The sequence below is a fragment of the Anomaloglossus baeobatrachus genome, chromosome 9 (assembly GCF_048569485.1).
Source record: "Anomaloglossus baeobatrachus isolate aAnoBae1 chromosome 9, aAnoBae1.hap1, whole genome shotgun sequence".
NCBI classification, from domain to species: Eukaryota; Metazoa; Chordata; class Amphibia; order Anura; family Aromobatidae; genus Anomaloglossus; species Anomaloglossus baeobatrachus.
This window is the reverse complement of record NC_134361.1, coordinates 227,879,980-227,903,922: the sequence shown is the minus strand read 5'-3', so window position 1 is coordinate 227,903,922 and position 23,943 is coordinate 227,879,980. Positions and strand designations below refer to the sequence as shown.

The window sequence follows — 23,943 nt, the reverse complement described above, 5'->3', positions numbered from 1 at the left end:
CTGAGCCGCCACAAGACTGCAGTGCTGACCACTGAGCCGCCACAAGACTGCAGTGCTAACCACTGAACCACCAAAAGACTGCAGTGCTGACCACTGAGCCGCCACAAGACTGCAGTGCTAGCCACTGAACCACCACAAGACTGCAGTGCTGACCACTGAGCCGCCACAAGACTGCAGTGCTAACCACTGAGCCACCACAAGACTGCAGTGCTGACCACTGAGCCGCCACAAGACTGCAGTGCTAACCACTGAACCACCACAAGACTGCAGTGCTGACCACTGAGCCACCACAAGACTGCAGTGCTAACCACTGACCTACCACAAGACTGCAGTGCTAACCACTGAACCACCACAAGACTGCAGTGCTAACCACTGAACCACCGTAGACTGCAGTGCTGACCACTGAGCCGCCACAAGACTGCAGTGCTAGCCACTGAGCCGCCACAAGACTGCAGTGCTAGCCACTGAGCCGCCACAAGACTGCAGTGCTGACCACTGAGCCACCACAAGACTGCAGTGCTGACCACTGAGCCACCACAAGACTGCAGTGCTGACCACTGAGCCACCACAAGACTGCAGTGCTAACCACTGAGCCACCACAAGACTGCAGTGCTAACCACTGACCTACCACAAGACTGCAGTGCTAACCACTGACCTACCACAAGACTGCAGTGCTGACCACTGAGCCACCACAAGACTGCAGTGCTAACCACTGAGCCACCGTGCCGCCCCGACCTGATTTTAAGTGGTTCTAAAGTATCCTTAATAATAGATCTTATCCTTGAAGTGGGATTGTTGGGAAGAACAGTATACACCTCTACAGTAGATCATTGTGAGAGATGATAAGGGCATTAGATCTGTTAGATCACAGCCTTGGATTAAACTCTGTGTGACTCTGATGAAGGTCGTATTAAAAGACCGAAACGTCAAATATGCTCCTTGTAGACACATGTTCACAGGCTGAGTTATAATAAAGCACCTGTTATCACGCATCCTTGCTCGAGTACTAGGCAGAAGGTTCAAATGTGGATGGTTGAGAAAACCCTGTTATGGCGCCGTCTGTGAGGATACCGGCAGAAGGGCTCCCGAACCTTACCAAGAAGAGACCAAGGGGGTCCTCAGAACCTCAGAGGCTCCCGTCCATGAAGAGGAAAGCCAATGGAGAGGAAGGAAGGAGGGTCTGCGGAGGGTGACAGCCACCATTAGGGGGGGGAGAAGGATCAGGTGATCCAATAATTGCAGAAAGCGGTCAAAAAAGATGGAGAGCGGGTGAATGATGATGATGCAGATGGAGGCTGAAGCCCCTCTCCGATGTGTGCCCCCCTCCTTCCTGCATTAGAGAAATTTGGTGGACATTAAAGGGAACTGGTCACCACTCTTTTAGCCTATACGCTGCAGCCACCACCACCGAGCTCTTATATACAGTATGTTAGAACACTGTATATAAGAGCCCAGGCCGCTGTGAGAACACAAAAATCACTTTATAATACTCACCTAACGGTCGGCCATATGGGTGTCTCCGTTGTCCGGTGCCGGCACCACCTCTTTCGTCCATCTTCGTCCTCCGATGCCGGCACCGCCTCTTTCGTCCATCTTCGACCTCCAATGCCGGCGCCGCCTCTTTCGTCCATCTTCGTCCTCCGGTGCCGGCACCGCCTCTTTCGTCCATCTTCATCCTCCAATGCCGGCGCCGCCTCTTTCGTCCATCTTCGTCCTCCGGTGCCGGCACCGCCTCTTTCGTCCATCTTCGTCCTCCAATGCCGGCAACTCCTCTTTCGTCCATCTTCGTCCTCCGGTGCCGGCACCGCCTATTTCGTCCATCTTCGTCCTCCAATGGCGGCGCCACCTCTTTCGTCCATCTTCGTCCTCCGATGCCGGCGCCGCTTCTTTCGTCCATCTTCGTCCTCCGATGCCGGCGCCGCCTCTTTCATCCATCTTCGTCCTCCGGTGCCGGCGCCGCTTCTTTCGTCCATCTTCGTCCTCCGATGCCAGCGCCGCCTCTTTCATCCATCTTCGTCCTCCGGTGCCGGCACCGCCTCTTTCATCCATCTTCGTCCTCCGGTGCCGGCACCGCCTCTTTCGTCCATCTTCGTCCTCCGGTGCCGGCACCGCCTCTTTCGTCCATCTTCGTCCTCCAATGCCGGCGCCGCCTCTTTCATCCATCTTCGTCCTCCGGTGCCGGCATCGCCTCTTTCGTCCATCTTCGTCCTCCAATGCCGGCACCGCCTCTTTCGTCCATCTTCGTCCTCCAATGCCGGCGCCGCCTCTTTCATCCATCTTCGTCCTCCGGTGCCGGCACCGCCTCTTTCGTCCATCTTCGTCCTCCGATGCCGGCACCGCCTCTTTCGTCCATCTTCGTCCTCCGGTGCCGGCACCGCCTCTTTCGTCCATCTTCGTCCTCCGATGCCGGCACCGCCTCTTTCGTCCATCTTCGTCCTCCGATGCCGGCACCGCCTCTTTCGTCCATCTTCGTCCTCCGGTGCCGGCACCGCCTCTTTCGTCCATCTTCGTCCTCCGATGCCGGCACCGCCTCTTTCGTCCATCTTCGTCCTCCGATGCCGGCGCCGCCTCTTTCATCCATCTTCGTCCTCCGGTGCCGGCACCGCCTCTTTCGTCCATCTTCGTCCTCCGATGCCGGCACCGCCTCTTTCCTCCATCTTCGTCCTCCGATGCCGGCACCGCCTCTTTCGGCCATCTTCGTCCTCCATCTTCTGAAGCCACGGTGCATGACGCGTCTACGTCATCCACACTCGCCGGCATTCAGGTCCTGAGCAGGGCAGATCAAAGTATTGTAGTGCGCCTGCGCAGAATCAGCGAGTGTGTATGACATAGACGCGTCATGCACCCAGGCTTCAGAAGATGTCCGAAAGGAGAGGCGCCGCCACCGGAGATGCCCATATGGCCAACCGTGCGACCGTTAGGTGAGTATTATAAAGTGTTTTTATGTTCTCACGAGCTGCTCTGCAGTCCAAGGGTACAACAGTGTCAACCCGTACTATCCATCGGCGTCTGAATGAAAAGAGACTGTATGGTAGGATACCCAGGAACACCCCACTTCTTACCCCGAGACATAAAAAAGCCAGGCTGGAGTTTGCCAAAACGTACCCGAGAAAGCCTAAAATGTTTTGGAAGAATGTTCTCTGGTCAGATGAGACAAAAGTAGAGCTTTTTGGGAAAAGCCATCAACATAGAGTTTACAGGAAAAAAAAAGAAGCATTCAAAAAAAAGAACACAGTCCCTACAGTCAAACATGGCGGAGGTTCCCTGATGTTTTGGGGGTTGCTTTGCTGCCTCTGGCACTGGACTGCTTGACCGTGTGCATGGCATTATGAAGTCTGAAGACTACCAACAAATTTTGCAGCATAATGTAGGGCCCAGTGTGAGAAAGCTGGGTCTCCCTCAGAGGTCATGGGTCTTCCAGCAGGACAATGACCCAAAACACACTTCAAAAAGCACTAGAAAGTGGTTTGAGAGAAACCACTGGAGACTACTAAAGTGGCCAGCAATGAGTCCAGACCTGAACCCCATAGAAGACCTGTGGAGAGATCTCAAAATGGCAGTTCAAATCTCAGGGACCTGGAGCAGTTTCCCAAAGAAGAATGGTCTAAAATTCCAGGAGAGCATTGTAAGAAACTCATTGATGGTCACCGGAAGCGGAAGCGGTTGTGCGCAGTTATTTTGGCTAAAGGTTGTGCAACCAAGTATTAGGCTAAGGGTGCTGTCACGAACCACCGGGGGGGTCACTCAGAAATCCCCCGCGCTGGCTACCAGTACGTCACAATCGGGGGGTAACAAGTGGGGGTCACCCCTCCTTTATGCCTCCTGACCGACAGACAGAGCACGTGACGCGCTCTCTAGCGCCCCTCTTATAGTCAGGCCAATTATGGAATTGCCCGACAATAAGCAAGGAGGCCGCTATACTACTTATGCCGATTATTGAAGGGTCCCCGGTGAGAGTAGGGTATATATTCCCCCGACCTCCGCGGGCGGAATATATAAAACCTCCCCGAATCTCACTGGCCTCCCCACAATAATCCTTGGCACAACTCGCTGCCACCAACCGCTTCACGGTAACTATGAGCCGAACACACAGACGTGGGATTCAAGATCGAGATAACAGAACAGCCCAAGATTAATTATATAATTTAATCAGCCTAAAGCACACTAGAACTACAATATATACAATAGGGAATCTACAGAATATACAGTTATGTCAGAGTACAGTTACAGATAAAGCATGGTTTACAAACAGGCATACACAGTTCCAGCAGTTACCTTGTGCGTCTGGCCACAGGGGGGCGCTGTAGACCAGGTTTCTAGGATCCTTCCCACAGATGTTTCCTACACGTGACCCCCAGCGAAAGAACACTGGAAAATGGCCGAAGTAGGGTTATCAACCTGGGCAAATCCAGGTCCCCTCCTACCTTAGTGACCTCAGAGGGAGCACTGCTCCACCCCTGGCTGGAGTTATGGACAATATCCACAACAGGGGATATGGCCATAACTTGGCCTGGGAGCGTCGTAGGCAGACGCCAACGCTCTCATTGTGACAGTTATGAATTTAGCTACAGAACGAGAGGACTCATGACTTGTCTACTAGTTCCCCATTGGCTGATATCACGCCTGGGGTACTTCCCAATGTCCTACTCCCATAAAAAAGGTGTGCCAGCATCGTCCGCATGCAGAGACACCATTTTTATGGTTGCCATATTTATCGGAAATATGGCTTGCGAGATATGAACCATATTTTACTGGAGTCGTCCTGTCTGGATACTTCCATAGCCTTGCTAATTAGATAGCAGCCCCTACCACAGGGTCACGGCAGGGAGTCATCCTGTGTCCATTGTTCCCACATCATCTAATCTCCATATCACAGGAGATGGCCATGGGATGTGTTGCTAGGATGTGACACCTTCCCAGATGGTGGACATTGAGAACAAGAAGGGAGGGGGCACTGCCAGGGAGTGATGAGAGCGATTATGACTGGCAATCATAATTCCTCTTCATATCCCAGGATTTGCCTCACACCTCCCCCCTTTTGAGGGCGCTAGGGGGCAGCACACTCCGGTGTTCCCCCGTGCGCCCGTCCGCGACCTCTCCTTGTCGGGACAGCCCGTCTGCGTTACCGTGGTCCCGGCCCCTTTTGTGGCGAATGGTGAAGTTGTATTGCTGGAGCGCAAGGCTCCATCGCAACAATCGCCCGTTCGTCCCAGAGACGGTGTGCAACCAGCTGAGGGGATTGTGGTCCGTCTCCACGATGAAGTGGCGCCCGTATAGATAGGGTTGCAGACGCTGCAGGGCCCACACTATGGCCAGGCACTCCTTTTCCATCGTGGAATAGGCCACTTCACTTGGTAACAGCTCCCTGCTCAGGTACAAGACTGGGTGCTCTTGGCTCGCAGAGTCCACCTGGCTGAGCACCGCACCGAGGCCGAAGTCACTGGCGTCGGTCTGTACTACAAACGGCCGCGTGAAGTCGGCTGCCTGTAGCACGGGCGGGCTGGACAGGGCGTCCTTTAGGGCCCGGAAGGCTGTCTCGCAGTCCATTGTCCAATCGACTGCAGAGGGCAGCTTCTTCTTGGTGAGGTCCGTCAAGGGCTTTGCCAGGCTACTATAGCATGGAACAAACCTCCTATAGTACCCAGCGGTCCCCAAGAAGGACATCACCTGCTTCTTGGTCCTGGGGGTGGGCCAGGACGCAATGGCCTCCACTTTCTCAGGCTCGGGCTTCAGTGTTCTCCCGCCTACCCGGTGACCGAGGTACTGGACCTCGCTCATGGCCAGCTGACACTTTCCCGGCTTGATGGTCAAACCTGCCTGGTGGATCCGCCTGAGCACCTGTGCTAGATGCTCTAGGTGATCTTCCCAGGTGGGACTGAAGACGGCAATGTCATCCAGGTACGCGGCCGCGTACCCTTCAAGTCCGTTGAGCAGGGTGTTGACCATCCGCTGGAAAGTGGCAGGGGCATTCCTCATCCCGAATGGCATCACCGTGGACTCGTACAGTCCAAATGGGGTAATAAAGGCAGAGCGTTCCCTGGCCTTGCGAGTCAGGGGGATCTGCCAATATCCCCGGCTCAGGTCCATGATGGTCAGGTACGGAGCCCCGGCCAACTGATCGAGCAGGTCATCGATGCGTGGCATTGGGTACGCATCGGCGACCGTGACAGCATTGAGCCCCCTGTAGTCCACGCAGAACCGAGTGGTTCGGTCCTTCTTAGGGACGAGGACTACAGGCGAGGCCCAAGCGCTGTTGGATGCCTGGATCACCCCCAGCTTCAGCATCTCGTCAATCTCCTGGCGCATGTGTTGCTGCACCTCCAGGGAGACCCGATATGCTGAACGCCTGATCGGGGGATGATCCCCAGTGTCCACGTGATGGACAGCCAAGTTAGTCCTTCCGGGCTGGTTGGTAACCAACCCCCGGAAGGGGTGTAGGGTGGCCCACAGCTGGGACCGTTGGTCCTCCAAGAGCTGGTGGCCAACCTCCACATCCTCAATGGACCCGCCTGCCCTAACCTGGGCTAGCATATCCAAGAGGGTTTCCGCTTCTCCCTCCTCGGGCAGGTTGCACACGGGGAGCGCACATGCCTCCCGCTCATGATGTGCCTTCATCATGTTCACATGGAAGGGCTTCCGCCTTCCACGGGCAGGGTCCAGGGTGACCAGGTACGTCACAGGGTTGAGCTGCTGGTACACGAGGTATGGGCCTTCCCAGGCTGCCTGAAGCTTGTCCTGTGGTACGGGGACCAGTACCCACACCTTTTGACCCACTTGGTAGGTCCTCTCACAAGCGTTCTGGTCGTACCAATGCTTCTGATCGGCCTGGGCTTGAGCCATATTGTCGTGTACCAGTTGCGTCACGGCCTGCATTTTGTCCCGGAAGCGCATGACATACTCGATAACCGACACTCCAGGGGTGGCCAAATCCCCTTCCCAAGCCTCTTTCACCAGAGCCAGGGGGCCCCGCACACGTCGCCCGTACAGGAGCTCAAACGGTGAGAATCCTGTTGAGGCCTGTGGAACCTCCCGGTAAGCAAATAACAGGTGTGGGAGATACCGCTCCCAGTCACGCCCGTGGGAGTCGACCAACATCTTAAGCATCTGCTTTAAGGTGCCATTGAACCGCTCGCACAGGCCATTAGTCTGTGGATGGTACGGGCTGGCCACCAGATGTCGCACCTGGACTTGCTTACAGAGGGCCTCCATCAGCTGGGACATGAATTGGGTCCCCCGGTCAGTGAGCATTTCCTGGGGAAAACCCACTCGGGAGAAAATCTCCAGCAATGCGGTGGCCACCTTGTCAGCCCGAATGGACGACAAGGCCACTGCTTCTGGGTACCGGGTGGCATAGTCCACTACCGTCAGTATGAAGCGTTTCCCGGAGCTGCTGGGGATGGCCAGCGGGCCGACCAGATCCACAGCCACCCTCCTGAAAGGCTCATCGATGATTGGCAGAGATACCAGTGGGGCTTTGGGGCGTGGCCCCGCCTTCCCCACTCTCTGACAGGTTTCACACGAACGGCAGTAGGCAACCACATCGGCCCCCATTTTTGGCCAGTAGAAATGCTGGTTTAACCTGGCCTTGGTCTTAGCGATCCCTAGGTGTCCGGCCATCGGAATCTCATGTGCGATCCGCAACAACTCCGTCCGGAACGGATAGGGTACCACCAACTGTCGGTCCCTGGGCCACGCCTCCGGTGAACCCTGCTGGACCGTGACCCGGTACAGCCGTCCTTGGTCCCAGACCACTCGCTCCGGGTCCGAGTCCGAGGGAGGCTGTGCCGCCTGCTCCTTTAGAGCTTTCAGGCTGTCGTCAGCTTCTAACGCTGCCTGAAACCCCTGACTAGATGTGGCCAGAATCGACGAGACTGTCACATCTTCGGTCAGTACCCCGGGACCTGTGTCCTGGCCTCCACCTGACTCGGCTGCCACTTGGTCAGAAGGGGAAGAGATATCGGACCTCCGGGAGGCCCCTTGGTTTCCAGCACTCCCACTGCGGGTGACAGCGGCCACAGCCGCTGCGACCGTGGGTCGTGCCTGCTCCTCCTCCGTTCCTGACCAAGTCGCCGGTTCAGGCAGACCTACCTGGCTTCCTGACACCCCGGTTGTGGGGGAACCCTGCACCGAGATCTTACCTGGGAGCACTTCCGCTCCGGGACCAGCCCCAATCTCACCTGCCTGTTCCCCTCCTGCAGCAACAGAACCCCGCTGTGAAATCTCTGGGGACCCCACATTTGCTGTGGTAGCCCCCACCCCACACACTGGTCCTCCCCCTGCAGCACCCTGCTCTCTGCTTATCCCTGCAGAGGGCAACAGATCCCAGCTCACTGGCTGATCACTTGTAGAGGCATTGTCACACCTTTCTCTGACCCCCTCCCCTCCTGTCACAGCTGCAGCTGAGTGTGTGTCTATGGTGTCTATGCAAGCAGAAAAATCAGAGTTCACTCCCTCCTCCCTTACATCATTCATGGAGAACACATTAACATTGTCCGGAGGCATGTCAGTACTGGCTGAAGGGTCAGCCCTTGGGGGGGGCCCAAACTGGGAGGTTATCTGCCCCAAATCTGTCCCAAGTAGCACATTTGCAGGGATCCGATCAGTTACCCCCACCTCTCTCACCCCTCGCCCTGCGCCCCAGTCCACATAAATGCCAGCAACAGGCAGCACCGGGTCAATGCCTCCAATCCCGGAGACAGCGAGGGTTTTTCCAGGTATCAAGTCTTGGGGGGACACCATCTCAGGCCGCACCAGAGTCACCTCCGAGGCGCTGTCTCGCAGTCCTATGGTCACAGACCGGCCGACGGTGACAGGTTGGAAGCTGTCCAGGGACCTACCACCACCCCCACCCACACAATACACCTTGGGCGGCCCTTGGGACGGGGACGGAGCCGGGGCCTTGGGACGCTGAGGGCACATGGCCTTGAAGTGTCCAGGTAGGTTGCACTGATGGCACCGTCTTGGTTCTGCCACGGGCCTGGAGAGGGGAGTTGAGGGGGACACCCCCTGCAGTCTAGGGGCAGGTGGGGCAGTCGCAGAGTTCATCTTACCCCCTCTCCAGGTGCTGCTGGTGGCCGCTCTCCTGGCCTCAGGAGCCCGATTGTTGGTGTAGTCATCGGCCAGGGCAGCTGTAGCCGTGGATCCCTTTGGCTTCTGGTCTCGGATGAACTGGCGGAGATCCTCAGGGCAGTTCCACAAGAGTTGCTCCGTGATGAACAAGTCCAGGATCTCCGGTCCGGTGGAAAGCTGCAGGCCTTGGGTCCAGTGGTCGGCAGCTCGGGCAAGTGCCCGCCGGTGGTCAGCCCAGGAGTCCTTTGGTCCCTTTTGCAGGGTCCGGAACTTCTTGCGGTAGGACTCCGGAGTGAGGTTGTACTGTTGGATCAGGGCCCGCTTGATGGTGTCGTAGCCCTGATCTGCCTCAGCAGGCAAGTCCCCAAGGATATCCAGGGCCTTACCCCTTAGACGGGGGGTCAGGTATTTGGCCCACTGATCCTTGTCCAGATGGTGCTGCAGGCAAGTCCGTTCAAAAGCAGTCAGGAAAGAGTCCAAGTCTCCATCCTTCTCCAGCACTGGGAAGTCCTCAACACGGACCTTTGGAAGCTTGGTGTTTTGAAGGTCACATGTGGCTGATGAGGGCCGGAGCTGAGCTAGGATGAGGGCCGGAGCTGAGCTAGATGCAGCTGGTGGTCACGGTCTGCCTGTCGCTCTCGCTCTCGCTCTTCACGCGCTGCCTGCCGCTCTGCCCTGCGCTCTGCCAGGAGTTCCTTGTAGCCCTCCCGGTCTCCAGCCTGGAGTAGGGCCATAGCCATTTGAAGAAGGCTATCCGAGCCTCCCAGGCTCGGTGGAATGGCACGTGGTGATCTGCGGCCCGCTGCGGAGCCTGGTGATTCACTGTCCATTTCAGAGCGGAGGACTGGCATCTGGCTCGTTGAGGACCCTTGGGTGAGCTGCTCCTTATCTTGTCCATAATTGCCAGGTTGTGCGCTGTCCTCTGCAGAACGGTTCTCTGGCGTCGGGCTCCTGGAGGACTCGTGGTCAACCTCCTCATTGCTGTCCACAGCACCGTCCTCCCTCTCTTCGGCTCCTGCCTTAGCATTGGCCAGTTGCATAGCTCTGCTCCTGGTGCCATCAGCCATTCTTGCAGACTTTTGGTCACTGACACAGAACTGACACCTGATGCGCCCACACACCTTACAGTATCTGCACTCTGACACTCTAGTGTTGAGCTAGTCTGAAGACCCCAGCAGCCACAGCTGCTGCAGGCAGTCTTTAGTGTCTGGGAGTATGGGTCTCACACTCACACACACTATTATCTCGATCCCACCGCTATGCCACCAATATGTCACGAACCACCGGGGGGGTCACTCAGAAATCCCCCGCGCTGGCTACCAGTACGTCACAATCGGGGGGTAACAAGTGGGGGTCACCCCTCCTTTATGCCTCCCGACCGACAGACAGAGCACGTGACGCGCTCTCTAGCGCCCCTCTTATAGTCAGGCCAATTATGGAATTGCCCGACAATAAGCAAGGAGGCCGCTATACTACTTATGCCGATTATTGAAGGGTCCCCGGTGAGAGTAGGGTATATATTCCCCCGACCTCCGCGGGCGGAATATATAAAACCTCCCCGAATCTCACTGGCCTCCCCACAATAATCCTTGGCACAACTCGCTGCCACCAACCGCTTCACGGTAACTATTAGCCGAACACACAGACGTGGGATTCAAGATCGAGATAACAGAACAGCCCAAGATTAATTATATAATTTAATCAGCCTAAAGCACACTAGAAACTACAATATATACAATAGGGAATCTACAGAATATAGATAGGTCAGAGTACAGTTACAATCAAAGCATGGGTTACAAACAGGCATACACAGTTCCAGCAGTTACCTTGTGCGTCTGGCCACAGGGGGGCGCTGTAGACCAGGTTTCTAGGATCCTTCCCACAGATGTTTCCTACACGTGACCCCCGGCGAAAGAACACTGGAAAATGGCCGAAGTAGGGTTATCAACCTGGGCAAATCCAGGTCCCCTCCTACCTTAGTGACCTCAGAGGGAGCACTGCTCCACCCCTGGCTGGAGTTATGGACAATATCCACAACAGGGGATATGGCCATAACTTGGCCTGGGAGCGTCGTAGGCAGACGCCAACGCTCTCATTGTGACAGTTATGAATTTAGCTACAGAACGAGAGGACTCATGACTTGTCTACTAGTTCCCCATTGGCTGATATCACGCCTGGGGTACTTCCCAATGTCCTACTCCCATAAAAAAGGTGTGCCAGCATCGTCCGCATGCAGAGACACCATTTTTATGGTTGCCATATTTATCGGAAATATGGCTTGCGAGATATGAACCATATTTTACTGGAGTCGTTCTGTCTGGATACTTCCATAGCCTTGCTAATTAGATAGCAGCCCCTACCACAGGGTCACGGCAGGGAGTCATCCTGTGTCCATTGTTCCCACATCATCTAATCTCCATATCACAGGAGATGGCCATGGGATGTGTTGCTAGGATGTGACACCTTCCCAGATGGTGGACATTGAGAACAAGAAGGGAGGGGGCACTGCCAGGGAGTGATGAGAGCGATTATGACTGGCAATCATAATTCCTCTTCATATCCCAGGATTTGCCTCACAGGTGCCAATACTTTTGTCTGGCCCATTTTTGGAGTTTTGTGTGAAATGAGACGGCTCCATTGCTGGGGGCGTACACACCGGTCCGCACATAGAGGGTGTCATGTGTCGGCCGTACCCTCGCGGGACCGGTGTAGGTGAGGACGGGCACACAATGGGGTTCTTCCACACTACCTTGCTTATCTTTGAGTTGCTGGGCATTTGCTGAGCGACCAGAGCGAATCCATTCTGCAGCGCGAGCCGTCCGTCCTTCTCCATCTGCCACACCAGGATCTTCCCATCAGAAGACACGCTCAGGACCTGCAGCCGCTGGGGTTGCGGGACCTCCTGGAGCCAACGGACCTGTCAGACAACAGAGAGTGGTAGAGACGGAGTCTGTGTCTATGTCTGACCGCAGCGGAGTACACGGATGACAAAGATGGCGGTGGCATGTTACGTCCATATTACCTGGTAGACGGCGTCCATATGGCTGTCTATTGAGAGCCCGGTTCTTCCGATGAGCGGGTCATCTGTCCGACTCGTGTCCCACACTAGAACCTCTCCATTAAACAGACCGCCTGACAAGGGAGAGGTAGCGACAAAGAGTTTGGGGCTTGCAGTTCAGTTTTTCATCACCCAGTTGAGGAGCAATCATGGCTGACGTCTGTAGGGGGCAGCACTTGCATCTGTGGGGTCATACACATGAACCTACCGGCTATAAGGGACGGCCTGGAGGGATGAAACGCCAGACACATGACCGAGCTGGGCACATCCAGGACAACATCGGGGTGATTGGGGTCGAAGCCTCGTCGGTCCAGGTTCCACGTGCACACGTGGGACTTCTCAGTGCTCCAGTCTCCATCTCCTAACCTGAAGATGGCAAAGAAGAGGAGACCCAAAAAAAAAATCAAAAGTGAGCCGGCAGGGTCCTACTAGGAAAAGGAATGGTTTGTTTTACTGCAGAAAATGAAGCAGCAAATCATTGAACGAGCTGAATATATGGGTATCTGTGGCACATGTTCGCCAGTAAACTAATCATTCGCTGTTGGAAACCGACTACTACATTCTGGCATTGCATGTGTTATGGAAACAAGAATATTAGTTTTAAATTAACAAAAAAAAAAAAGTAAAAAAAAAAAAAATCGCTGTTTTGCTTCTGCAGCTTTCATGTATTGCAATGCAGTGAAAGCTGCTCAATGCTGTGCGGAGTTCACCACTCGCCTCCACCTTCAGCCTCTCCTGCTTTTTCTTCATCATTATCGTTAGTTAATTACAATAGGATTGGAAATAGATCGAGGGGCTGGAGATGCAGCCGACAGGGCGCCCGGATGTCAGCACTCAAACTGAACAGCGTGGAGCAGCCTGCAGTGTATTACTACACATGCAATCTAAAAAAATATGCTGCTAGCCTTTAACATTGTCATGTGTCAGAGATCAGTACCTGCCATAGGAACAAGCAATGACAGATCCCGTGGCGTTCCAGGTAACACTGGAGACTTGAAGATTTTCAGCCACTGCATCTGGATACTGTAGACTGTGCAAGCAGGAGACCTGTATACACAAAGGTAGAGACATAGACGAGGGGATATATAAAAATAGATCGATTTTAATCATAGATATTATCAGATTTTCACCCTTTTTTTTATTTTTTGGCCCTCGTCCGTATCTAGTTACTTGTATGCAAATGAAAATAAAGCTTCCAAGTTTCTAATGCCCAATAGGCAGTATACAAAAAACCAGCAGGTGACCTGTGGACTGGTGTAATGTGAACGAGTGTGGTGTGGACGGGAGCGGCGTAGACGGGCGCGGTGTGGACGGGTGCGGCGTGGACGGTCGTGGCGTGGGCGAGTGTGGTGTGGACGGGTGCGGCGTGGACAGTCGCGGCGTGGGCAAGTGTGGTGTGGACGGGCGCGGCGTGGGCGAGTGTGGTGTGGACGGGCGCAGTGTGGACGGGTGCGGCGTGGACGGTCGCGGCGTGGGCGAGTGTGGTGTGGACGGGCGCGGCGTGGACGGGTGCGGCGTGGACAGTCGCGGCGTGGGCGAGTGTGGTGTGGACGGGCGCGGCGTGGACGGGTGTGGCGTGGACGGGTGCGGCGTGGACGGGCGCGGCGTGGACGGGCGCAGCGTGGACGGGCGCAGCGTGGGCGAGTGTGGTGTGGACGGGTGTGGCGTGGACGGGTGCGGCGTGGACGGGCGCGGTGTGGACGGGCGCGGCGTGGACGGGCGTGGCGTGGACGGGCGTGGCGTGGACGGGTGTGGCGTGGATGAGTGCGGCGTGGACGGGTGCGGCTGTTTTTGGAACAGAGAAGCAGCCATGCATTTCTTATTCTGAGCACCCTTCAGTGTATTTTGTTTTCCTTATTAATGCACACATTTATCCAAGACTAAGCCTATGTCCTCTATATGGAAGCATATGTCATCTATATGGAAGCCTATGTCCTCTATATGGAAGGCTATGTCCTCTATATGGAAGGCTATGTCCTCTATATGGAAGCATATGTCCTCTATATGGAAGCATATGTCCTCTATATGGAAGCCTATGTCCTCTATATGGAAGGCTATGTCCTCTATATGGAAGCATATGTCCTCTATATGGAAGCCTTTGTCCTCTATATGGAAGGCTATGTCCTCTATATGGAAGCATATGTCCTCTATATGGAAGCCTATGTCCTCTATATGGAAGCATATGTCCTCTATATGGAAGCCTATGTCCTCTATATGGAAGCCTATGTCCTCTATATGGAAGCCTATGTCCTCTATATGGAAGGCTATGTCCTCTATATGGAAGGCTATGTCCTCTATATGGAAGCATATGTCCTCTATATGGAAGCATATGTCCTCTATATGGAAGCCTATGTCCTCTATATGGAAGGCTATGTCCTCTATATGGAAGGCTATGTCCTCTATATGGAAGCCTTTGTCCTCTATATGGAAGGCTATGTCCTCTATATGGAAGGCTATGTCCTCTATATGGAAGCATATGTCCTCTATATGGAAGCCTATGTCCTCTATATGGAAGGCTATGTCCTCTATATGGAAGCATATGTCATCTATATGGAAGCCTATGTCCTCTATATGGAAGCCTATGTCATCTATATGGAAGCCTATGTCCTCTATATGGAAGGCTATGTCCTCTATATGGAAGCATATGTCCTCTATATGGAAGCATATGTCCTCTATATGGAAGCCTATGTCCTCTATATGGAAGGCTATGTCCTCTATATGGAAGCATATGTCCTCTATATGGAAGCCTATGTCCTCTATATGGAAGGCTATGTCCTCTATATGGAAGCATATGTCCTCTATATGGAAGCCTATGTCCTCTATATGGAAGCCTATGTCATCTATATGGAAGCCTATGTCCTCTATATGGAAGGCTATGTCCTCTATATGGAAGCATATGTCCTCTATATGGAAGCCTATGTCCTCTATATGGAAGCCTATGTCATCTATATGGAAGCCTATGTCCTCTATATGGAAGGCTATGTCCTCTATATGGAAGCATATGTCCTCTATATGGAAGCCTATGTCCTCTATATGTAAGGCTATGTTACTGGTGGGGGTGGGGGGCAGCACACACTGAACAGCTGTTTGCAGTTCGGCTCCTAATGAAGTGATTAGGGGCTGATCTGCTGCAGCAGGGAAGGGACATACATGCGCTGCTCCAGCTGCATACACCATTTACATCTGGTCACTGTCACAGCCACAAATGGCGGATCAGTGCGGGGTGACGGGTGTCAGCTTAGCGGGGTGCCAACAGATCAGCCGAGGTACCAGTTGTAAGATCAGTACAGATGTCATCAAATCATTAGCGTTGCTGGGTGTCAGATTTGTAGGGGTGTCGGCTGCCAGAGCAGTAAGGGGGCCATCAGTGGGCGTTTTGGGCATCAAATCAGTGGGGGAGCCGAGTGTCAGATCTGGGGGGTGCCGAGTGTCAGATCTGGGGGGTGCCGAGTGTCAGATCTGGGGGGTGCCGAGTGTCAGATCTGGGGGGTGCCGAGTGTCAGATCTAGTGGAGTGCCGAGTGTCAGATCTGGGGGGTGCCGAGTGTCAGATCTAGTGGAGTGCCGAGTGTCAGATCTGGGGGGTGCCGAGTGTCAGATCTGGGGGGGTGCCGAGTGTCAGATCTGGTGGAGTGCCGAGTGTCAGATCTAGTGGAGTGCCGAGTGTCAGATCTAGTGGAGTGCCGAGTGTCAGATCTGGGGGGTGCCGAGTGTCAGATCTGGTGGAGTGACGAGTGTCAGATCTAGTGGAGTGCCGAGTGTCAGATCTGGGGGGAGCCGAGTGTCAGATCTGGGGGGTGCCGAGTGTCAGATCTGGGGGGTGCCGAGTGTCAGATCTGGGGGGTGCCGAGTGTCAGATCTGGGGGGTGCCGAGTGTCAGATCTGGGGGGTGCCGAGTGTCAGATCTAGTGGAGTGCCGAGTGTCAGATCTGGGGGGTGCCGAGTGTCAGATCTAGTGGAGTGCCGAGTGTCAGATCTGGGGGGTGCCGAGTGTCAGATCTGGGGGGTGCCGAGTGTCAGATCTGGTGGAGTGCCGAGTGTCAGATCTAGTGGAGTGCCGAGTGTCAGATCTAGTGGAGTGCCGAGTGTCAGATCTGGGGGGTGCCGAGTGTCAGATCTGGTGGAGTGCCGAGTGTCAGATCTAGTGGAGTGCCGAGTGTCAGATCTGGGGGGAGCCGAGTGTCAGATCTGGGGGGTGCCGAGTGTCAGATCTGGGGGGTGCCGAGTGTCAGATCTGGGGGGTGCCGAGTGTCAGATCTGGGGGGTGCCGAGTGTCAGATCTAGTGGAGTGCCGAGTGTCAGATCTGGGGGGTGCCGAGTGTCAGATCTAGTGGAGTGCCGAGTGTCAGATCTGGGGGGTGCCGAGTGTCAGATCTGGGGGGTGCCGAGTGTCAGATCTGGTGGAGTGCCGAGTGTCAGATCTAGTGGAGTGCCGAGTGTCAGATCTAGTGGAGTGCCGAGTGTCAGATCTGGGGGGTGCCGAGTGTCAGATCTGGTGGAGTGCCGAGTGTCAGATCTAGTGGAGTGCCGAGTGTCAGATCTGGGGGGTGCCGAGTGTCAGATCTGGGGGGTGCCGAGTGTCAGATCTGGGGGGTGCCGAGTGTCAGATCTGGGGGGTGCCGAGTGTCAGATCTGGGGGGGTGCCGAGTGTCAGATCTGGGGGGTGCCGAGTGTCAGATCTGGTGGAGTGCCGAGTGTCAGATCTAGTGGAGTGCCGAGTGTCAGATCTAGTGGAGTGCCGAGTGTCAGATCTGGGGGGTGCCGAGTGTCAGATCTAGTGGGGTGCCGAGTGTCAGATCTAGTGGGGTGCCGAGTGTCAGATCTGGGGGGTGCCGAGTGTCAGATCTGGGGGGTGCCGAGTGTCAGATCTGGGGGGTGCCGAGTGTCAGATCTGGGGGGTGCCAAGTGTCAGATCTAGTGGAGTGCCGAGTGTCAGATCTGGGGGGTGCCGAGTGTCAGATCTAGTGGGGTGCCGAGTGTCAGATCTGGGGGGTGCCGAGTGTCAGATCTGGGGGGTGCCGAGTGTCAGATCTGGGGGGTGCCGAGTGTCAGATCTGGGGGGTGCCGAGTGTCAGATCTAGTGGGGTGCCGAGTGTCAGATCTAGTGGGGTGCCGAGTGTCAGATCTGGGGGGTGCCGAGTGTCAGATCTGGGGGGTGCCGAGTGTCAGATCTAGTGGAGTGCCGAGTGTCAGATCTAGTGGAGTGCCGAGTGTCAGATCTAGTGGAGTGCCGAGTGTCAGATCTGGGGGGTGCCGAGTGTCAGATATGGGGGGTGCCGAGTGTCAGATCTAGTGGAGTGCCGAGTGTCAGATCTGGGGGGTGCCGAGTGTCAGATCTGGGGGGTGCCGAGTGTCAGATCTAGTGGGGTGCCGAGTGTCAGATCTAGTGGCGTGCCGAGTGTCAGATCTAGTGGGGTGCCGAGTGTCAGATCTGGGGGGTGCCGAGTGTCAGATCTGGGGGGTGCCAAGTGTCAGATTTAGTGGGGTGCCGAGTGTCAGATCTAGTGGGGTGCCGAGTGTCAGACCTGGGGGGTGCCGAGTGTCAGACCTGGGGGGTGCCGAGTGTCAGATCTCGGGGGTGCCGAGTGTCAGATCTAGTGGGGTGCCGAGTGTCAGATCTGGGGGGTGCCGAGTGTCAGATCTAGTGGGTGTCAGATCTGGGGGGGGGTCGAGTGTCAGATCTGGGGGGTGCTGAGTGTCAGATCTGGGGGGTGCCGAGTGTCAGACCTGGGGGGTGCCGAGTGTCAGACCTGGGGGTGCCGAGTGTCAGATCTCGGGGGTGCCGAGTGTCAGATCTAGTGGGGTGCCGAGTGTCAGATCTGGGGGGTGCCGAGTGTCAGATCTAGTGGGTGTCAGATCTGGGGGGGGGTCGAGTGTCAGATCTGGGGGGTGCTGAGTGTCAGATCTGGGGGGGTTGCCGAGTGTCAGATCTAGTGGGTGTCAGATCTGGGGGGGGTGTCGAGTGTCAGATCTAGTGGGGTGCCGAGTGTCAGATCTGGGGGGTGTCGATTGTCAGATCTGGGGGGGTGTCGAGTGTCAGATCTAGGGGGGGTGTTGAGTGTCAGATCTAGGGGGGGTGCTGAGTGTCAGATCTAATGGGGTGCCGAGTGTCAGATCTAGTGGGTGTCAGATCTGGGGGGGGGTGTCGAGTGTCAGATCTGGGGGGGTGTCGAGTGTCAGATCTGGGGGGGTGTCGAGTGTCAGATCTGGGGGGGGTGCCGAGTGCCAGATCTGGGGGGGGTGCCGAGTGTCAGATCTCGGGGGTGCCGAGTGTCAGATCTGGGGGGTGCCGAGTGTCAGATCTGGGGGGGGTGTCGAGTGTCAGATCTAGTGGTGTGCCGAGTGTCAGATCTGGGGAGGTGTCGAGTGTTAGATCTGGGGGGGGTGTCGAGTGTCAGATCTAGGGGGGGTGTTGAGTGTCAGATCTGGGGGGGTGCCGAGTGTCAGATCTAGTGGGGTGCCGAATGTCAGATCTAGTGGGGTGCCGAATGTCAGATCTAGTGGGGTGCCGAGTGTCAGATCTAGTGGGTGTCAGATCTGGGGGGGTGCCGAGTGTCAGATCTAGTGGGTGTCAGATCTAGTGGGGTGCCGAGTGTCAGATCTAGTGGGGTGCCGAGTGTCAGATCTAGTGGGGTGCCGAGTGTCAGATCTGGGGGGTGCCAAATGTCAGATCTGGGGGGGTTGCCGAGTGTCAGATCTAGTGGGTGTCAGATCTGGGGGGGGGTGTTGAGTGTCAGATCTGGGGGGGTGTCGAGTGTCAGATCTAGGGGGGGTGTTGAGTGTCAGATCTTGGCGGGGGTGCCGAGTGTCAGATCCGGGGGGGGGGGGGTGCCGAGTGTCAGATCTGGGGGGGGTGCCGAGTGTCAGATCTGGGGGGGGGTGCCGAGTGTCAGATCTGGGGGGGAGCCGAATGTCAGATCTAGTGGGGTGCCGAGTGTCAGATCTGGGGGGGTGCCGAGTGTCACATCTAGTGGGGTGCCGAGTGTCAGATCTGGGGGGGTGCCGAGTGTCAGATCTAGTGGGGTGCTGAGTGTCAGATCTGGGGGGGTGCCGGGTGTTGTGACCAGTGGGACTGTTGGGCGTCAGATCAGCGGGGGTGCCGAGCGTCAGATCAGCGGGGGTGCCGGGCGTCAGATCAGCGGGGGTGCCGGGCATCAGATCAGCGGGGGTGCCGGGTGTTGTGACCAGTGGGACTGTTGGGTGTCAGATTAGCGGGGGTGCCGGGCGTCAGATCAGCGGGGGTGCCGGGCGTCAGATCAGAGGGGGTGCCGGGCGTCAGATCTGGGGGGTGGCGGGTGTCAGATCATCCTGGAAATCCATTCTAGATCACCTGTGGAATCTGCTCCTCGCGGGTGACGTGGAAGCCATGGAAGGCGCGGCTGCTCCAGCTTCTCTTCAGCTCTCGGATCATGTCGTCCTCCACGCGCTTCAGGAACTTTCCTACATCGGGGTAATCCAGAAGAGGTGCGAGGTGGAGATCCAGCGCGCGCTGCTCCTGCCTGCACTCGGTCTGTGTACCGGCCTCGCTGGCTCCACGCACCTGCACGCAGGAGTCTACACTGCACAGAGGACGCGTCTGGCAGCTCTTCTGAGGAAACAGAGAAATAGTGTCCATTATCAACAGGGAAAGAGAACTATGAAGAGATATAGCACCGACATATTCTGCAGCGCTGTACACAGGATGTAATGACTACTATCAGTCCTGAATCCAGGGACCGGTCTACACAGCACGACCACGTCTGGGTCTATGGAGGCTGGAGGCACGGAAATAGAGGCCCAAGGGGAGAGTCCCACACACTGACCGCTGCTGAGATCAGGGGTTTGGGCTGCCTGTATTGTATTGTTTATTTATTTTGGTTATTGTTTTGCTTTCAACTCACAATCTGTATAAAAAAAAAAAATTAATTATTCTTCTAATGTTCACATTGGACACTGGGGCTATTTTACACTCAAACTTCCCCTGTCGCTTTTGGTAAAGTTTTCATTGTACTCCATATCTGCAGAGTCATGTCACAGCTCACCTCCTCCCCCTCCATACAATAACTGATAACACCTCTGTACATAGCAGATAACACAGAATCCACCATTCACAACAAGTGATGTCACAGCTCACCTCCTCCTGTACAATAACTGATAACACCTCTGTACATAGCAGATAACACAGAATCCACCATTCACAACAAGTGATGTCACAGCTCACCTCCTCCTGTACAATGACTGATAACACTTATTGGTGATGTCACAGCTCACCTCCAATTCCTTCTGTACAATGACTGATAACACCTATACAATGAATGATAAAACCTCTATATGCAGGAGATAATACAGGATCCGCCATTCACAATATGTGATGTCACAGCTCGTCTTCACCTCCTCCTGTACAATGACTAATAACACCTGGATATACAGCAGATAACAAAAGATCCACCAATCACAATATATGTCACAGCTCACCACCTCCTCCTACTGTACCTCTATATACAGTTGACAACATAGGATTCACCACTCACAATAAGTGATATCACAGCTCACCGACCCCTCCTGTACAATGACTGATAACACCTCTATATACAGCAGATAACAAAAGATCCACTAATCACAATATATGTCACAGCTCACCTCCTCCTCCTCCTGTACAATGACTGATAACACCTCTATATACAGCAGATAACAAAAGATCCACTAATCACAATATATGTCACAGCTCACCACCTCCTCCTCCTCCTCCTGTACCCCTATATACAGTAGACAACATAGGATTCACCACTCACAATAGGTGATATCACAGCTCACCTTCTCCTGCACAATGAATAACACCTTTATATACAGCAGATAAGACAGGATCCACCATTCACAATAGGTAATATCACAGCTCACCTCCTCCCCCTCCTGTACAATGACTGATAACACCTCTAAATACAGTAGATAACACAGGATCCACCATTTACAATATCACAGCTCACCTCCTCCTGTATAATGAAAAGAACAACACATCTCTCTCTCATACACACACACTACGGCTGATACGGTTACCGGGGTACAAGGGTGGACTCCTGACACTGTTATGGGGGGGGGGGTTACTCTTGACACTGTTATTGGGGGAGGGTCACTCCTGACACTGTTATGGGGGGAGGGTCACTCCTGACACTGTTATGGGGGAGGGTTACTCCTGACTCTGTTATGGGGGGAGGGTTACTCCTGCACTGTTATGGGGGGAGGGTTACTCCTGACACTGTTATGGGGGGAGGGTCACTCCTGCACTGTTATGGGGGGAGGGTTACTCCTGCACTGTTTTGGAGGAGGGTTACTCCTGACACTGTTATGGGGGGAGGGTTACTCCTGCACTGTTATGGGGGGAGGGTGGACTCCTGACACTGTTATGGGGGGAGGGTTACTCCTGCACTGTTATGGGGGGAGGGTTACTCCTGCACTGTTATGGGGGGAGGGTTACTCCTGCACTGTTATGGGGGAGGGTTACTCCTGCACGGTTATGGGGGAGGGTTACTCCTGCACTGTTATGGGGGGAGGGTTACTCCTGCACTGTTATGGGGGGAGGGTTACCCCTGCACTGTTATGGGGGGAGGGTTACTCCTGCACTGTTATGGGGGAGGGTTACTCCTGCACTGTTATGGGGGAGGGTTACTCCTGACACTGTTATGGGGGGGATTACTCCTGACACTGTTATGGGGGGAGGGTTACTCCTGCACTGTTATGGGGGGGATTACTCCTGCACTGTTATGGGGGGAGGGTTACTCCTGCACTGTTATGGGGGGAGGGTTACTCCTGCACTGTTATGGGGGGAGGGTTACTCCTGCACTGTTATGGGGGGAGGGTTACTCCTGCACTGTTATGGGGGGAGGGTTATTCCTGCACTGTTATGGGGGGAGGGTTACTCCTGCACTGTTATGGGGGGAGGGTTACTCCTGCACTGTTATGGGGGAGGGTTACTCCTGCACTGTTATGGGGGGAGGGTTACTCCTGCACTGTTATGGGGGGGAGGGTTACTCCTGCACTGTTATGGGGGGAGGGTTACTCCTGCACTGTTATGGGGGGAGGGTTACTCCTGCACTGTTATGGGGGAGGGTTACTCCTGCACTGTTATGGGGGGAGGGTTACTCCTGCACTGTTATGGGGGGAGGGTTACTCCTGCACTGTTATGGGGGGAGGGTTACTCCTGCACTGTTATGGGGGGGATTACTCCTGCACTGTTATGGGGGGAGGGTTACTCCTGCACTGTTATGGGGGGAGGGTTACTCCTGCACTGTTATGGGGGGAGGGTTACTCCTGCACTGTTATGGGGAGAGGGTTACTCCTGCACTGTTATGGGTGGAGGGTTAATCCTGCACTGTTATGGGGGGAGGGTTACTCCTGCACTGTTATGGGGGAGGGTTACTCCTGCACTGTTATGGGGGGAGGGTTACTCCTGCACTGTTATGGGGGGGAGGGTTACTCCTGCACTGTTATGGGGGGAGGGTTACTCCTGCACTGTTATGGGGGGAGGGTTACTCCTGCACTGTTATGGGGGGAGGGTTACTCCTGCACTGTTATGGGGGGAGGGTTACTCCTGCACTGTTATGGGGGGAGGGTTACTCCTGCACTTTTATGGGGGGAGGGTTACTCCTGCACGGTTATGGGGGGGTGTTACTCCTGCACGGTTATGGGGGGGGATTACTCCTGCACTGTTATGGGGGAGGGTTACTCCTGACACTGTTATGGGGGGGATTACTCCTGCACTGTTATGGGGGAGGGTTACTCCTGCACTGTTATGGGGGGAGGGTTACTCCTGCACTTTTATGGGGGGAGGGTTACTCCTGCACGGTTATGGGGGAGGGTTACTCCTGCACTGTTATGGGGGAGGGTTACTCCTGCACTGTTATGGGGGGAGGGTTACTCCTGCACTGTTATGGGGGGAGGGTTATTCCTGCACTGTTATGGGGGGAGGGTTACTCCTGCACTGTTATGGGGGGAGGGTTACTCCTGACACTGTTATGGGCGGGATTACTCCTGACACTGTTATGGGGGAGGGTTACTCCTGCACTGTTATGGGGGGAGGGTGGACTCCTGACACTGTTATGGGGGGATTACTCCAGATATTGTTATGAGGGGGAATGATCCTCCTGACACTGTTATGGGGTCCTCTGACGTGGTATCCTCCTCATCGACCCCAGCCCCACTGACAGGAAGAACTCACTGAGTCACTCCGCGCCCCCTGCGACTTCCTCCACTCTGACTCCACCGACACCACATCCGCGACCTCATCTACAAAATTCATGTCCCGACCTGGTCGCCGGCGCTCAGCGATCCCTGGCGGCCCGGGTTACCTCGGCAACCACAAGCTGGTACCAGCGGCGCCGCTAATGACGTCACCAGCGCGTCATCTCTCGGCGCCTGACGCCTTTACACGGGACTATTCCTAATTTTATTCTTCCACTGAAAGCTGTCGAATTCTGGAACACAGAGAAAACTGATACAACGACAGCAAAAGAGATATGTGCAGGACTGCGCTTCTTAAGGACGCCAGTAAAGAAAGTCACCTCTAGTGACACAGCGGGCGCCATCTTTATAGTAGGCACAGCTGTAAGAACTGAGTATCTGTGCCAAGATAGACGTATTGAGAGTTCAAACACCAAAGTCCTTAAATCTGCAGACAATTTCCTCACAGTAAAAGATGCTTTAAATGAGATTATACGGCGCTCGGCTAAGAAATGAGTGCCAGTAACAAACATGGCGCCTGATAGATTTTGCCATGTGACACAGAACTAGAGCATGATGGGTAATTTCAAGCCACAGGGGTCTATTACTGCAGCCTCCATTATT

General features: G+C 55.0%; 1 protein-coding gene across 1 annotated transcript in view; it reads right to left on the bottom strand.

Annotated features, from left to right (window-relative positions):
• Window positions 1–23,489, bottom strand: part of DYNC2I2 (dynein 2 intermediate chain 2) — a 31,482-nt gene extending 7,993 nt beyond the window's left edge. Inside the window, exons 1-6 of the mRNA XM_075323010.1 lie at window positions 23,318–23,489; window positions 19,457–19,714; window positions 13,065–13,174; window positions 12,336–12,493; window positions 12,092–12,201; window positions 11,819–11,986 (exon numbers count right to left, since the gene is read on the bottom strand). Coding sequence (XP_075179125.1) covers window positions 11,819–11,986; window positions 12,092–12,201; window positions 12,336–12,493; window positions 13,065–13,174; window positions 19,457–19,714; window positions 23,318–23,398 — 885 coding nt within the window. The 5' untranslated portion in view covers window positions 23,399–23,489. The remainder of the gene's footprint in view (window positions 1–11,818; window positions 11,987–12,091; window positions 12,202–12,335; window positions 12,494–13,064; window positions 13,175–19,456; window positions 19,715–23,317) is intronic.
• Window positions 23,490–23,943: the final 454 nt, after the last annotated feature.